Source organism: Sceloporus occidentalis, unplaced genomic scaffold (genome assembly GCF_023333645.1).
Source record: "Sceloporus occidentalis isolate IW3139 unplaced genomic scaffold, rSceOcc1.0.p SCAF_9, whole genome shotgun sequence".
Lineage (NCBI taxonomy): Eukaryota > Metazoa > Chordata > Lepidosauria > Squamata > Phrynosomatidae > Sceloporus > Sceloporus occidentalis.
Genome location: NW_028316989.1, coordinates 35,540,621 through 35,557,874, shown reverse-complemented (window position 1 = coordinate 35,557,874; position 17,254 = coordinate 35,540,621). Strand labels below are relative to the sequence as shown.

General features: G+C 41.7%; 1 protein-coding gene across 2 annotated transcripts in view; it reads right to left on the bottom strand.

The window, feature by feature from the left end:
- Positions 1-17,254, bottom strand: part of ZNF592 (zinc finger protein 592) — a 52,140-nt gene that overhangs the window by 32,056 nt on the left and 2,830 nt on the right. For both annotated transcript variants that reach the window (XM_089538752.1, XM_089538753.1), the window contains exon 2: positions 3,656-6,036. In XM_089538752.1, coding sequence (XP_089394878.1) covers positions 3,656-6,028 — 2,373 coding nt within the window. In that variant the 5' untranslated portion in view covers positions 6,029-6,036. The remainder of the gene's footprint in view (positions 1-3,655; positions 6,037-17,254) is intronic.

Genomic DNA, 17,254 nt, shown 5'->3' with positions numbered 1-17,254 from the left:
GAGTACAGCTAATCTGACCAAAAGCCAGCAATGTATAGAGACAGTGGCACAAACTGGAAGGCAGAACTGAATTTCATCCCATTGGGTTTATTCCAAGCATAAGTCTCAACTCCAACCTACCATTTTCCAAATGTAGGCTTCCACAGGACTACTTTGAAGAACATGCACACAGAAAGGAAAATATTATGTCGACAGAGGCCTCATGTTGCACACACACACACACACACACAGAAGCTACTCTGAAATAATCTGCACTCTGCTGCTAAATTAAACCACAGCTCTCACCAGCCACATGAAAGCCAGCTAAAACAGCTTACATGGAATGATGTGGTTTCCAGGTTGCAAGTGAAATGGCCAGTGTAAATCACCCCCTGAATCCTAGGTGGAAAATCTGAATGCTACTACCAGCCACAAGAGTGGTGAGATATGGATATGGAAAGGCTATGCGAGGATGTTAATTGTACCAGTGCCCACAGATCTATCAACATGTGTAGAACAGACATCATTTATGCAACAAGTATATAAGGAAGATTGCTGTGTGAAGGCTGTGGGATTATGGAACTTGTATTCCAACATATTAGGAGAGCACCAGGCTGGGGAAGGTTCTCCTAAAATGAAAAAGGTTCTTCAGAAGTCGCCTATTACAGTGACTCTTAAGCCATCCAATGAGGTGGACTGACGGGTTTTTTCACCCAACATGCCAAGGACCAGTGTTATTATTTGTTCCTATTGGGTATAGGTGTTTCTTTTGCAATGGTTTCCAGGGGAGAATGGCCAGCATTGTGTGATTAAGCAGATGCATAAATACATCTAGGGAGCTTCAAAAACAAAATTAAAATCACTCACATCAATAAAAATGCCACATTTCTCCCTGGAACTTTACATCAACTTTTACAGATGTTTAAGGCTTCTTTTTCAGTCAGCATACTTATGCTATGAGCAGAAGTATACTCTACTAAAATGAGAACAGTGATGCAAATTAAACCCAGAGGCCACTATACGTGATCAGGTATCAGACATATTTGCAAGGATTAGAAAACAAACCATGAAATCAGAAATCTTACTGCAGACACCAACTGAGATGAAATAGCTATTGGGTCTTCCATAGAGATACTAGCAGGAATGGAGTGCTTGAGGAGAGGCTTGGCATACCTGCAGTTCAGCTTGTACAACTCCAGCTATTTGCAAAGAACAATTTGCCTTCTTAGATAAGGCAGGGCCGCTGGAAACAATGTCCATCATCTATTATGTGAATGACAACCAAGCTAGCTCAGAGACTGTGGCCTGTTCTTGAATCCAAACTAGTCTTCTGAATGATCCGCTGTCAGCTTCTAACTGAAACCCTGGCGATTGGCCTCTGCATTGCTTATCAAATACATGGTTTCTCAGTTCACCAAATGAATTGTGACAATAGCAGATCATGTTTATTATCTTTAATGGTTGACCTATTTTAATATTAATGGCACACCGTATACCATATACCTCTACTAAGCCCTACTCTGTTTCCTCATCATGGAGTAGAAGTGACCATACACTTCAGAAAGCTATGCCAGTGAATATAAGCATTGGCAGATTCTACCAAGTTGGTAAGGCTTCAAGTATGGCCCTACCAGCGGACTGCAAGTCTGCTATCCAAGGAGCAGCCTACTTACATATGACAAGGCTCATCACCAGAAAGCTGACTGGGGCTGGTGAACTGGCTACAACAACTATGAACAGTATGAAACAGTTGCTATCTGCATCAGTGGGGGACTACCTGCACCAATGAAATCTTCAATATATTCAAAATGATTTCCAAATAAGCAGTATACAAAATGAAATGAGGGACTTAGAACACAAAGATTGTTATAATACCATAGGCCATTACTGCTTAAGGTGACTGCAAAGCTATAAAATGGTACAAAAGACATAGTTGGTTGAACTACTTGGCAGAAAGACTGCTACTGAAAAGTTTAATTTCTCTGTCTTTTAATTTTCCTTTTCTTACTTATTGCCAATTTGCTAATAAGCACAGTTGTTCTTATGTGAACTCTGATGTAGTGAAATAATCAGGTTTTTCTTTACAAGACTTATTCAGAGGACTCGTCACTGCCTTTCTCTGAGGCTGAGAGAATGTGACTTGCCCAAAGTCACCCAGTGAATTTCCATGGTTGACCAAGGATTCAAACTTTGGTCCCTAAGATCCTAGTCCAAAATTTAAACTACTGCACCACTCTAATAAAAAGAATGGTTTAATGCAAAAACAAAAATGTTGCAGTTGAAATCAGATGCACTAACTCTAAGTGGTTCTAAGGCCCACTCTAAGTATTCCAAGATTGCTTTGTGAATTTCAGAAGCTATCAGGCCAATGGAAAGCAGGTAGCATAATGACAGAGACAAATGATTGGTAAAAATATCTGATAGTGTGTTACATCACTGTGGCAAGACTGGAGCTTGTTTAAACATATGGTTTCAAAAGGCTGCACTGGCTTGTGAGCTTAAACAATCCCGACCACTTTTACTCAGAAACAAGTCACACCAATTTCAATCCAACTTACCTCCAAGTAAGCATGTCAAGGACTGCAGCCTGCTAAGTCAGGGACAGGAGCCAATATTTGCTCCCATGCCCCTATAGCAAATTCTGGGCTGAACACCAGCCCAAAAGGCAATCTGGAAATGACAAGAAATGACTTCCAGTTTGCACTTCCATGCTTTTTTCAACCAGCTTTTAGTTATTATTGTAAAATAAATGAACAGCTTTTAGATGATGCTTGCACTTTAAGTTCCAGGGGTCAGTAAGAGGAATGGGGGCTGCTTTAATGTATAATACTGAAATAATCTAGATAGTGTTTTGGTTTTTTTCATTCACCCCAAACCTTTTAAAAATGGAATGATCTGGTCCCTACTGGGGCTCAAAGAAAGGACTGGGACAGGATACAGTTTTTGTTGTTGTTGTTGGTTGAAAAAAATATTTTTGGTTGCCAAAATGGTGCTGTTTTGCTTCTCTGAGGTATTAACTTAGGGGCAAAACAGATTGGCTACAAGGGCCGGCTTGGGGGTGGCGTGAGGGCCTGGTGACCGCATGTCCCATGCCCCGGCTCTGCCCCCAAGCCAGAGTCATGCTGCTTGCCCTCCCAGAAGACAGGCAGCATGGGAATGCTCCTGCGGCACAACAATTAGACGCCACATGCTGCAGGAGCAGAGAAGAGCTGCGGCAGTTGTGAAAGGGGGTGTCCTTTCTGCAGCGCAAAAAAGGAGTGGCTTTCTGCCCTGATCCAGCCCACAAAGGGGTGGCATGACATTCATGTTTTAGATTCAATCATCATAAACCCACACACAGGACTGGACATATATTTAGTCATGCTTGGTGTAGACCTGCTGAAATAAAGCTGACTTAAGTTATTGGCCTTTAAATTAATCATGACAAGCTTAGGTTCCACTGATTTCAGTAAGGCTACTTTAGGTATGTCTATCTCCATCCAACCCACAGTGATTACCATTTCCATTACCTTTTTATTTCCCACCTAAGATCTGACAACATGTGCATCTCATCAAAATATGGCAAGAAGTAGAAACTTATATCTCATTCTCAGCGTAATGTATATTTGAGGTTCTTCTATTTTTAATTTTAATGCAGCCCACCAAAAACAGCTGAGATCTGGAGAAAATTACTTACCAGTCCCTCGTTGTCTTCTGAGGTTCTCTGATAATGTGCTGCTAGGGCTATATAGTCTAGTGCCTGCTTATTACATTCAAAACACTTTAATCCATGACGAATTAACCTCAATGGGTCCGTGTACAGAGGCAGAGCTGGCTGGCTGTTTGTTGAACCCCCAGTCCCACTACCTGGTGTAGTGCAAGTCTTATGTGGGAGGGAAGGCAAACGCGCACTCTGAGAGGTTGAAGATGTCAATGAGCTTGTTGTTGGAGAAGGTGAAAACATTTGGTCTAAGGAAATGGGTTTCATGAACAGCTGAGAACACTGCATGATGAAGCCTTTGCTCTTGTGATCCCTTGCATGTTTGAGCAAGCTACACTTGTTGAAGAAAAGCAATGTTGCTGAACACTGAGTGCACATGACCTCAATATGGACGCTCCTCCTGCTATAGTGCTGGGTGAGACTTTTTTCTAAGGCAAACGAGTCACCACATTCCAGGCAACAATATCCGGAGGCCGGAACATGAATACTGCTGTCAAGAGGAGGGCTGAGGTTTGGAGTATAGATTGGCACAGGATTGGCACCATGCAACACTTTGTTGAATGCCTCCACAACAAGAGGAGCAGCTTTCTTGACTTGGTGCACAAGTGGCACTGACATTTGGGTTAGTTGGGACTGACCACGGCGCTGCACAGATGATTTTGCGGCCACAGAAGCAGCAACACTGTGGGGAACTAAATTGAGATTGGCCAAGTGCACAGCTTTAGGAAGGAGGCTGGCAGGGTTAGAGGCCTGGGTTGCTACACCTGGGTGTTGCTTCTTGCCTGACTGCTGTCCTCCACTCCCTACTTTTATTGTTCCACTGCTACTGTTTGCCAGCAGAGACACACCAGGGATGCTGTTTACCGGAATGTCTGGAATCATGCCTTCTGCTTGCGGGCTTGCTAGGTTTGCCTCTGGAGTAGTGGCTTTAGCAAACCCCTTGCTTGACTCCATCTCCATGGATGCACTTTGATCTGGTGAAGGAAAGACTTTAACAAATTCTTCCGTTACTAAATTTTCTGCCGGCGATTCTTGGGGGGATTTGCCAAAATCATCTGCTTCTGGCAAGATTCTTGTTACTGTTCTTTTGATTTCTCCAGAAGAGGTTTTAATAGTCTTGATCCTGACTTTGGGGATTGCTGGGGGAGAACCAGTTGCTACTGAAGGAGAGCCTTTGCTACTAGTGTCACTGCACACGCTCCTTGGAGACTCCGGCTGCTTATTGACTTTTCTCACAATCTCGAGGGGGCTCTTTGGACTTTTTGGTGACTTTGGCATTTTGGGACTTCCCTTAATGCCATCTTTAAAGGGACCAGCAGGCTCTTTTGTCACATTTGTCTGATCCTCTTTTGAGAAACCTGCCACTTTTTTGGCCTGAAGGGCTACAAGTGCAGCCACGCAGGATGACAATTTAGAGTGAGCAGGTTTGATGCGCTGGCGAGGTGGGACTGATGAAGACAAGTTCATCTCAGGCACAGCTCCTTTACCTTCTAAGTTATTGCTATGGAAGTTGCCAAGTGGCAAACCTTCACCAAGGAAATTGTTCGTGTCTGCAAGATCTTTGCTGGATGTTTCACGTTTCTCTGGGCTCTTGTCACGTTCCCTCCTGCCCACATCCAATCTAGTTTCTTGCAGTCCATGCACATCTATCTTTGGGTCTCTTTTACAGTATTGATCAAACATACTTAATTCTGGTTCTGGTAGTTTCTTACTAAGGAGATCTAGCAGTGATGGTCCAGTTGACATAAATCTACTAAACTCTGGCTCTGGCAGGGTCCTACTAAGGAGATCTAACACCGATGACCCAGATGGAATATACATTGGATGTGGTGGGAAATATGAGGTTTGGGCAAGTTTAGGCTTATCTACAATACTGTTCTCTTTCAATGCATCTTCTGGTTCTGGGCTAGAGATAGGGCTGAACTGACTGAATGTTGGTAATGGCTCTGGCTTTGACTGTTCCAATTTTTCAGGATAGTTCCTCAAGCCATCACCATTGATGAAGGCAGAATCAAATTTCCCATAGTTATGGGTCTCAAGAGGCAGATCGGAGCCACGGAATCCATTGTGTAACAGGCCTGGGCCAAGGTGGTTGCCTTCCTTCTCTGCTTCAAACGACTCTTGACGACATGTATTCTTCACAATAACGCTGACGACAGGGACATCAGAAGCTGATGTTGTGTGGGACAAGGATGCATTTTCATCAATACAAATTCCTGACTGCTTGAGATGGTTTTCATTCTCCTCCCCAGCTGTCTGAATGGCTTCCTTTGCATCAAGGCTGGTTGGATCAGGAATGTCAAAAGCAGCCAGCAAGTCATCAAAATCTGGAGTCTTCATGTCCCCCATGATGAAAACTACAAAGCAAGAGCACACTGTTAAAAACATGATCTCTGTAGATTTGAGAACAGATATGAGTTCTAGTAAGTGACAAAAAAGAAGACAAGTGAACTGCTGTGCCACTAGTTTCCAAACTCTAGAACAGGTTTGGCAACTCCAGATGGTTTTTGCCCACAACTGTCCAATTAGCTGTAGCCAGCATAGTTAAGCACTGAGGGATTATGGGAATTACAGTCCAAAAACATCTGAAGGGTCACAGTGGTGAACCCTTTCTATAGCACTTCCATTGTTTTTAGACAGACACACTGCCCACACTTTCTAGCAGAAGAATTAAAGACATAGGGATAATCAAACAAAATGAACTTTTCAAAGTATTTTGTTCTTTCCTATGTAGTGCATGCAGCTATGGGGAATGGGGGGGCACACAGATTTTTTAAACTGTTTCTAGGGCCACTTTCACTCTACACAATTATAGCACTATGATTCCACTCTAACAGTCACAGCTGCGTCCAAAGCCTATGGTCCTCCATCTCAGATCTTGTGTGGTATAAAGGGGAAAAAGAAGACAATCCAGGGATGAAAGAAACACAGCAGTGTGCATCACTATCCCTTCTGTTATTGACCATGGCAGTCCAGTGCTGTCAGTATGGCAACAAAGTGATTCACACATCCTCAAGAGATGGGGAAACGCTGTATAATTTTCTAAATTAAAAGGAAAAGGAAAAACACACAGAATACAAATCGGAGAAAATGTACATCAGTTGTAAGGACTTTTTTTTAAAAAAAAGTTACCTAAGCTTTCACTGGCTCAAGTCTACTCCGTGGGTTGCAGTATATTAAATCCTACACTACCATAAATCTGTTCAAAGCGTCATAAGACTCTTTGTTGTTCTTGTTGCCTCTGACCATCCCCTGGAAGTTGTTAGCTGCTTATCATATCCTGGTGGGAGGCAATGCATGCTGTAAAGTTCAGCTAGCACACAAAGTAGTTTCAGTAGCTTGGGAAGGAAAAAGGATCCTATTTGCTCCTTTCCTTTTCTCCCTCAGACTATGAACAGCAATAAAGTGATCAGGTTCACCACAGTGGGAGGAGGAGAGGGAAATGAGGTGCTGCTTTTCCTTCCCCGAAGCTTCCATAACACACTTGTCATAGCACCACAAGGCTCTTGTTTCATACTGCCAGAAGCCCTGAATGGAAAATTTCTCATTAGGGCCCTGAGATATACTATAAGCCATTGTATTTCCCATTACCATGTACAGATATGAGAGCTGGACAGTAATAAAAAAAAAAAAAGCCAGTAGGAAGAAAGTCAACCCATTTAAGATGTGGTGCTGGAGAAAAATACTAATACCATGGAGGGCCAAGAAGACAAACAAATTAATTCTAGAATTGATGAAGCCTGAACACTCTCTGGAAGCCAAGATACCTAAATTGAGACTGTTGTGCATTGGCCACATGATGTAAATGAATCATTAGAAAAGGCAATGATGCCAGGAAAGGTGGAGGGCAGTAAAAAAAGAGAGGAAGACCGCATGCCAAATGGAGAGAATCAGTGACATGGGCCTGGGGCTGCAGGACCTGAGCAGAGAGGTTGAGGACAGGGGGTCTTGGAGATGCCTCAGTCACAGGGGTACCATGAGTAGAAGTTGACTTGAGGGCAATTAACAACAACAACATACTACAACACTTGTCTCTTGTGATAAAATACAATAAAGATTGCATTTCCTGCACTCTTTTCTTTTTTCATTTTTTCTCCTGTGCATTACTGCTTCTGGATTACTGGGTGCTGCTCTTTCTTTTCTCCCTTGTTTTTGTTGTCGCTACATTTCTTGCAACAGCTTCAGCTGAGCCAAGGAGAGAAAGAACTAAAGTGTGAGGGACATATTCACAGTTGGTCTACTCCCACTGTGAAAACGCTGCCAAAACATGCATTAGAGCCTTCTCTTCCTGGCTGCCTGAAAGGAATAAGATGACGGGTTTTCTTTACCACACATGTCTCTGAGCTGCAGGCATAGGGGTAGCCAAAGGAAGATTTCTGTGGCTTTACATGACGCAAAGGTCAGAAAGAACCATTTTCAATCCTTACTATGTATCCTCTAGTTGTCAAGTGTGACAATTCAGGCAGTAACAGGGAGACTCTTTCCTTCCTTTGCTGCATAAAGTAAAACAATGTCCCCCAGCCAGTGTATAAAGTAATTTTCCAAGCTCTGTTTTTTGTGACCAGCAATAATAATAGAAGGCTAGGTGCAGGTGGGCATAAGTAACCAGCACTGTAGCACAGAGATGGAGGAGTGTGTGTGTTAAACTCTTAAGTAAAAATTCTCTTAAGTTAAAAAAAATTGGCACAGATGGGAGTTTCTGCACTCCCCCATACTAACCGCCCAGGCAGTGAACAGAGATTTTTTTTTTTTACTAAGATTGCAGCTGAGAAGTAAGGCTTAAAACACTCTTCCTTATACACTCCAGTGCCAATGACACACACACACACACACACACCTCATTCCTCCATCCATGTCTGGCATTTCTTTTAGAAAGAAAGAAAAAATGCTGGTCACATTAGCAGCACTGCTATTAGGCCTTTCCACTATGGAAAACCAGAATGTCTTCTAAAAGAAGCATTCTCTGCTCTTTTCCCTTGACGACCACATCAACTCAAAACCTTCAATGGGAGCTTCATCAGCCTGTCTGTGATAAATATGTCTTCATTTTGATAAACCCAACTGAAAGGGACTTGTCATTCTGCAAGTAGCTTAGGGTAGTATACCTGTTATAAATGGGGGTTATTGTAGCTTATCCTCACAACAATCATGGAAGGTAGGTGAAATCAGTCTTCTCCGGCTTAGTGCCCTCCTATGTGTTGGACAACTGCTACATCATCCAAGCTACAATGGTCCACTGACATGCTGGCTGGATGGGATGGAGATTGTAATCTAACACATACCCAGACGTCACTGGTTTGGGGAAGGCTGGGTTAGGTTAAGAGAGGATGCTTGATTAAAGAGCATACTGCTAGCTTTATGGGACTCTGAACCTTAGTTCTCCCACTTCAAGGTGATACTGTCACCCACTGAACCAGCAAGAATAGGCCACAGATCATCCACTGTCAAAAACCTCTTGCTGAGAAACACAATAGTAGGTTCTCAAAATTAATGGAAGGCAAAGGTATTGACTAGGCTCTGTGCCAACTGTGCAGCCAAATAATATTTCTGTTTCTTTCCCTTGAGCATTCTAAGAAACCATTAAATATTAAGCAAAACAAAAAAATCACATGCTGAACAAAGTCTTGGGCAGCTGGGTCCCCCTCCCCAAAAGGGAGCGCCAGTGCTGCCACATTCGATCATAATGGCATTACGTAATTTTGCCTAGCAAAGTTAACACAAAGTAACAAAGTCTAGCAGCTGATTTTTTTTTGCAATTGCTTTGTGGTAGATACCTAAAATGGAAATCCTGATGCCTGAGAAATGCCCCAACCCGATTTCTACACAGGTACCATTTTTTCACTAGACCTGGATGTACATATATATATACCACAAAATGATTGGAGAGGAAAACATCACCTTGCAGCAGGAAAAATACTTTGAGAGACATGGAATATCATCCCAAGTGAGCACCAAATTTTGAACTGGCAGTGGCAGGGAAATACCATGGTCAGACAATTTCAATACAGGTTTGGACAGCAAGCACAAACCACAGCTTGCTGATTCATACCTCACAGCAAATAATGGTTTGCATTAAAATAGTAAATGCAAAGAAAAGCCATCAGTTGGAGTGGAAGAACAAGTTCTTTTCAAATCAATAAATGATGGTTTGCAGGACTGTATAAACTTAGCAGACACAGTTGTATGCATTTTCATTCTTTTAAAAAATTCATCTGCTTAAGGACTGCTGCCAGTGTAGAAGACTAAAGATATGTTCAGTGTTTTGACTCCAAAATTAGTTAACCAGCTACTACTTGGAAGCTCAAAGGCAAGATAAGGACGGTCACAAATATCCAGGCTTGAATCCTATTTGTTAGTCTCAGATATAGACCCACTGAATCAATTGTTAAGTTGTGAGTCAACCAGTGAGACAATTCTACTGATTTAATGGATCTATACTAGTTGAAACTAACAATAGGATTCAAGCCATAGTGTTGTCTGTACTGACAGCATCTGAGATACATAATATTTGTGCTGAAACAGAAATAAAGAGTGAAAACCTAAAGATGAGTAGGTGACCAAAATAATATTTTCATTGGCTGGAGAATGTTTTTTGTTTACATTATTTGTTCATTGGTGTAAGTCAGTTCTTGTCACCACCTTATCAGTAGTAAGTTGAGAACAATCAAGTTGTTAAAGTGGTCTATGTATGTGAAAGACTGGAGGAGGGAAGTGGTTCCAAGACTGAAACTTAAGTTTTTGCACTTAAGCACAGTGTATGTATGTTTGCATTTTTCTTTTGGTTTAAGGGCAGGTCCAAAGGATTTTTAAAAACAAAGATAAAACTGTACTAAGGTCCTTTCAATAGAAAGAGAAATTGCTTAGACAAATGCATGCATTCACTTTCTCTTGATCTCTCTCTCTTCCCAATGGTAATACATTATAAGAAGAGAACCTAAGGAGTCCTGACTGGTTTCTGTATCCATGTGAATGGGTCACATTTAAAACAGAAAGTGGGGAAAAGATTATTATAATAATTAAGACGTGCTTTAAAACCCAGGAGGCTCACAGAAAAAGAGCCTATGTTGTTTGGGGGCTCCTTTTTCTATACAAAAATAGAAGGCATTTCCCCTTTCTGTAGCCTACAAATATTTCCCCTTCTGGCTAGTATGGCCATTCTGCCTTTATTTGCTTCCGCCACAGTAAACCATTCCGTTCCATCTTCTATTGCTTAGCTTTCTAAGAGTGCATCTGCATTGCAGAAATGATGATGATGATGATGATGATGATGATGATGATAATAATAATAATAATAATGTTATAGCCTGCCCAATCACAAGGAATCCGGGCGGGTTACAGCAATAAAAATACAGAGAATACAATAAAATAAGATAAAAGAGAGTGACCTAAGTCACAGAATTCACAGCTAGACTTGATGGAACTGGGCCTCTCTTTTTCACTCCCTCCCAAGTCTGATGATGACAGTAGGTACAGAGGGAAGGTTTTTCTTCTTGAGGCAAGAATTTTATTTTAATTAATTTTAATTTAATTTTTCTCATTAAATTTAAGAAAAGAATTGGTGGACAGAGCGACGTAAGTCACAGTAAATGGGGAGAGGAATTAGGTAGGGAAGGCCTGCCAGAAGAGATCCGTCTTAGGAGCCTTCTTAAAGGCTGTAAGAGTAGAAATGTGGCGGATCTCCTTCGACAGGTCATTCCATAGTTTTGGAGCAGTGATGGAGAAGGCCCTCTGAGGTTAGTCTAGATTTTTTTGGCTGAAGTAGATTCTTCCCCGAGGACCTTAGAGTGCAGGACGGACAGCACGGAAGAAGGGGTTCTCTTAAGTATTCTGGACCCAAGCCATGTAGGGCTTTAAAGGTAATCACCAACACCTTGTACCTTGCCTGGAATCTAATTGGCAGCCAGTGAAGGGATTTCAAAACCGGTGTTGTGATCATTACGAGAAGTACCTGTAATCACCCTGCCTGGCATATTTTGTACAAGTTGAAGTTTCCGAACTTGGCACGAGGGTAGCCCCATGTAGAGCACATTACAGAAGTCCAATCGAGAGGTGACATGCACATGTACTACTGTTTCAAGGTCTCTCGGTTCCAGGAAGTGGCGCAGCTGGCGTATCAGCCAAAGCTGATAACAAGTGCTCCTGACTGTCGCATCCACCTGAGCTGTCAGGTGAAGAGATGAGTCGAGGAGCACCCCCAAGCTGCAATTTGACATCACTTTAACTAACATGGCTTCATTCTACAAAATCATAGGATTTGTAGTTTTGTGAGGTACCAGCACTCTTTGACAGAGAAGGCTAAAGACCTTGCAATACTAGAAATCCCATGTCTCCATAGGACGGAGCTGCAGCACTTAAAGTGGTGTCAAATGGCATTATTTCTACAATGTATATGCATCCTATGTTTGTCTCTGGGGGATAATGTCGGAGGAGTAAAATGCAAGTCTGAAAGACAGGCCTGATCTTGCTGTATGAACATCTTCCTTCAACCTTTTTCTTTGCAAACATGTTCTTAGTTATTTTGCTTCAGTTTCCCTTTTTGTGCAGTTTTGCTACCTTGGTCCTTCTGACCTCCATGGCTCTGTCTACTATTAGTTGTCCTTCCCTCCATCCCAAAAGAGAAAGCTATCTAAACTCTCATAAAGCAGAACTGAAAATATTTGGGTGGCGGGAGGAATTAGTCACTGTAGTTCTAAACATACTAGAAATTTGTGCTGTGCAATGTAATTGTGTATGTATTTAAAAAAACAATTGGAAGATATAGAACACATGCTGGACATTCCCAACTGAACACAAGCAAAATGTTTTAGGTCTAATAGCTGACATATCTATCCACTTAAAAGGATTTGGTAGCAGATAGTATGAAAGACCCAAGACTAAAATCCTGGAAAACTACTGCCACTCAAAGTTGATGATATTAAGATAGATGGACCAGTGGCTTATCTTAATGTTCTCCCTTATTCCTAGGACTCTAGACAAGCCTTTCTCAATTTTTTAACCTGGAGGAACCCTTGAATTAATTTTCAGGTCTCAGTGAACCCCTGCATAATAATTCTATCTTAGCTCAGATTTATGTATTGATTTATGGTTCCTTGGTTGTGAAACCTTGCCCTAAATCTAGACTGACCTCATCTTAATGTTGTTAAAATATGCAAACAGAGCAATTTGTTGTTGTTGTGTGTCTTCAAGTTGTTTCCAATTTATGGCGACCTGATCATGGGGTTTTCTTGGCAAGATTTTTTCAGAGGTTTGCCATTGCCTTTCCTTGGGCACTATGAACACTTAATTTGTCCATACTAAATATAAAAATTAGGCAAGTTCACTACTTGTGTGAACTTGTGTGAGCAAAATCATGGTTGTGTGAATGAAATCATGGGGCTTAGGCCATTTTAATAATCTCCTGCATATTCAAATAATTCCGCTCTCTTGTTTTAGTTTAGAAAATCATGTCTGAAGCAGTTTATGTATGTCTTTCATAATCTAGAATCTTCCACACAAACATAAAATGTGGGAAACAGGTTGAGAAACACATAAAAGAAAACTCAGTGAAATCAATTGTACTTAATAGAATCATAAGACTGGAATAGACCCCAAGGGCCATCTAGTGCAACCCTCTGCCATGAAGGAATATACTATTAAAGAACTGTCAAAAGCTCACCATCCAACCCGTTTAACAACCTTCAAAGGAAGAGAATCCCTGTCTTCCAAGGCAGTGTAGTCTACTGTTGAAAAGCTTTTACCATCAGAAAGTTCTTCCCAAGATTCAGGAGGCGTTTTTCTGTTTGTAACTTGAAAACATTGGTTCACGTGCTAGTCTAGTATCATGTTTTAAGGAGCATATAGTAGAACTACAGTGGGCCCTCCACATTCATTGAGGTTAGGGGCATAGGTCCCCCGTGAAAGTGTTAAAAACCTGCAAATAAATACTGTTTTTGCTTGAAAGAACACCTCTCTAGGAATCTCTAGAGCTTCCAGCGCAACACTATGGTCAATATCTTGCAGAGGTTGACCACAGAATCATGCTGGAGGACTTACAAATGCCTAGAGAAGTGCTTTCTCTAGTAATCTCCAAGTACTCCGGCGAAACACCATTGTCAATTTCCAGCAGAGTTGCATTGGAGGACCTAGAAATTCCTAGAGAGAACATACTAATCAAATCCGCAAAAGTCAAAGCCGCAAACATGGAGGGCCGACTGTATTAGCGATTACAATAACAGCAGCAGAAGAAAAGCTTGGGAAAGTTACTGCTGGGCCAATGAACCCCCCAAAGTACTGTTTTATAGTCCCCAAAAGGAGCTTCTCCAAAAAGTAACACTAGCAACCATAGTAAATGCAGACTAGTGGGTAAAGGTTTAACCGGATCTGAAAAGGTCAAATACCCTCCCTCATAAAACCAAGTAAAAATGGGAGTTACAGTTTCAGGTTTGCACATTTATTTCAAATAGCCTGATCAATAATTTAACTTCTCTCACAGATCTGTTTGGTCACTTTTAGAAAAATCTTAATGCGACTGAAAAAGCAGGTGTTTAATACTTTAATTACGGATGGAAGGAAAGTGCCAAGAATGAAGATGATACAGATAACACTGCAACGACTGTTCCACTGAGTACAGCCATCCTCGCTTGCTGTCAGTTTGCCAAATTTTCCCAGCAATAGTCAAGAGAATAAGCCAGATGGAGGGAAAAAAAGTATGCAATGGCAAAACTTAACTAGAGGGCATTTTGGAAGACGCTAAAAATGCCACCAAGCAAGCAGAAAACACAAAAATGTCACCACACAGGTTGAAAACACAAAAATACCACCAAATGAAGAACTTTGGGGTGGTGGTGATGAAATATATGTTTATTATTAGATATCTGAAGAGAAGAGGTCACAGGGGGAAAAATCAGTTTGGACAAAAGGTAACTGAACAAGCAGCTCCCTGTACACTACATACATGTAACAAAGCTGAACATGTCTTCATATTACCTTCTACTACCCCACCATTTTCTCTTCCCTGCTGATTTTTATAGTTACACAGGAAAGTGCATGTACTGCATCTTCATGACACCTCTGAGCTTAAGAGTGGGGCGCTTATGGTCCTCCAGGTGGCTGGACTGTGACTATCATCGTACCTAACCACAGCTAGTCTGGGTGCAGGTGTACTTGCACCACACAGCTGCATGAATTTCACATAACTTTGCTTGTGATGGAGCCATTCTACAGAAGTGTGGGACTGTAAATTTGGTATTTGCCATTCTCTCATAGGCCCCATACAGACTGGCCAAAATAAAGCTGCTTTGCGTCACTTTGGAGGTATGCTGTTTAAATGATGCATGCATACTAAGAGTCCGGAAGCTGTGCCAAAGCCACAATCCTGTCCTAAGGACTGGAGCGCAGCTTTGGTGCAGCTTCTGGAATTTTAGTACGCATGCATCATTTAAACAACATACCTCCAAAGTTACCCGAAGCAGCCTTATTTTGGCCTGTCTCTAAAGGGCCATAGAAAGCTCTAGTCCACTTAACTACAATTCCCAAGACATTCTGAATGCCCATCTAACTATGAAATTAAACTTGATTTCATCTTCCATCCCCAATCTAAATGACTCATTGGGTAACTCCACACTCATCAATAACTCATCACCCTCCAATAACAGTGTTGTCTTTTCCAAAAACTAGCTTTTGGGAATTGATGAGCTGCTGTCAATAACATTTATGAAATTGTTTATACATGCGCATCCCTTACTGGAGTCCTCTACTACCCACTCCAAATGCACCATGTTGAAAAGCACTGTTTTACACAGGTCCAAATCACACTGCAGAAATAATCCAGGTTGAGACTGCCTTAACTGCCCTGGCTCAGTGCTAGGGAATCCTGGGAATGGTAGTTTATTGTGGCACCAGAGCTCTCTTACAGAGAAAGCTAAATGGCTCACAAAACTACATTCTCAGAAATCCCTAGCATTGGGCCAGGGCAGTTAAAGCGATATCACACTGGATTATTTCTGCAGTGTGTTTTGAGCCACAGACAATTAATTTACCATCATTTAGAGGAGTCTTTTAGCATAATTGCTATCAATAGTGGAAATGCTCTTTTTTCTTTTGACATATGGATGGAAAACCACCCAGGAAAACTACCTGTGCCATCTTGAGCTCCATGGAAGGAAGAATACAAACGTATGTAGTTGTGGCTACAAGCCTATCCATGCTTATCTGTGAATAATCCTCACTGACCAGATTGGGCCTTACTCCAGATTGTGAGCTGATGCTGTGTATAATGAATATGATGACTTCCCAAATAAAATCATAACTCAGTCATAGATGTATGAAATATGTGGAGAATGTCAGTGTACCTTCAACAGCCTTTCAGCAGCTGTATATGCAATAAATTTACTGAGACTAAGCAGGTCTGGGATGGTGAGATCTTCCTTTCAATTTTGAAAGGAGGTAAGTGGCAAATAAATTTCCTTGAACATCAAATAACATGGACTTAGTTATTTGGGCTGCAAACATTTCATAAGTGGTCATTTTTTTTCTGGGGAAAATGTGAAAATTGAGCTGCATTACAGTTCTTATGGGTTTTGGCATCTACAAAGAGTAGATATGAAGAGTAGATATAAAGCTGTGCCTATAACATTTCTCCATTCACATCACTACTAACTTCAGGAAGACAGAATTCATCCTATCGTGGCCTCTAGTCCTTTTAATAAATACTCATAAATGTTGCAAAGAGGGAGAAAGGAAGAAAATTCATTAAGCCTAGCCAGAAGTAGAGGGTAGACAGATACAATGAACTTTAGCAAGCATCATTTCATGAAAAAGATTCAAACAGAAACAGGATCAAAAGAATAACAGGGCAAAGTGGACAGCTCTCTGCTAGGATTTCTGTCTTAGATGTGGAATTTAAGATAGTTCCCTCTCCTCAAGCTTAGCACTGCATAAACAGTACTATGTTTCTGTGTGCACATAAAATGGATACACATGACAATGAGGTAGCACAGAAGCTTGAATTATGCAGCTCCATGTGGCAGGGAACATAAGAAGAACCATTGTGGATCACAACCAAAGCCTATCTGGGTCCAGCACTCAACTTCCTCAGTGGCCTATGGGAAGCCCACAAGTAGGCCATGAGCAACACCCTCCCAGTTCTGCTTCCGGGCAACTGGTACACAATCTCTGAAGCTAGTGATATGTTGCCATCATAAACAGTAGCCCTTGCAGGCTCCCTTGCCCAAATGTACACACACAAGCAGCAAACAAATACATGAACTCCAAAGTAGCTCTCAAGTCCCTCAGTGAGCCTTTGCTATCCCCCGGGGTTTGGTTCCAAGACCTCTCATGGATGCTCAAGTCCCACTAAATACAATGCCATAGTAAAATGCTGTCCCTTATATAAAATGGAAAAATCAAGGTTTGCTTAACGGAATATATATATGTGTGTGTGTGTGTGTGTGCATGTGCATATACACACTCGTCCCTCCCCATTCACGGACTTGGGATCTGCATTATTTGTCCTTCGCAGATGGCAAGCAAGGAGGGACAAAATGAGGTGCACACCCAGGAGCATACCCCCATTATAACCAATGGGGCTTGAATATC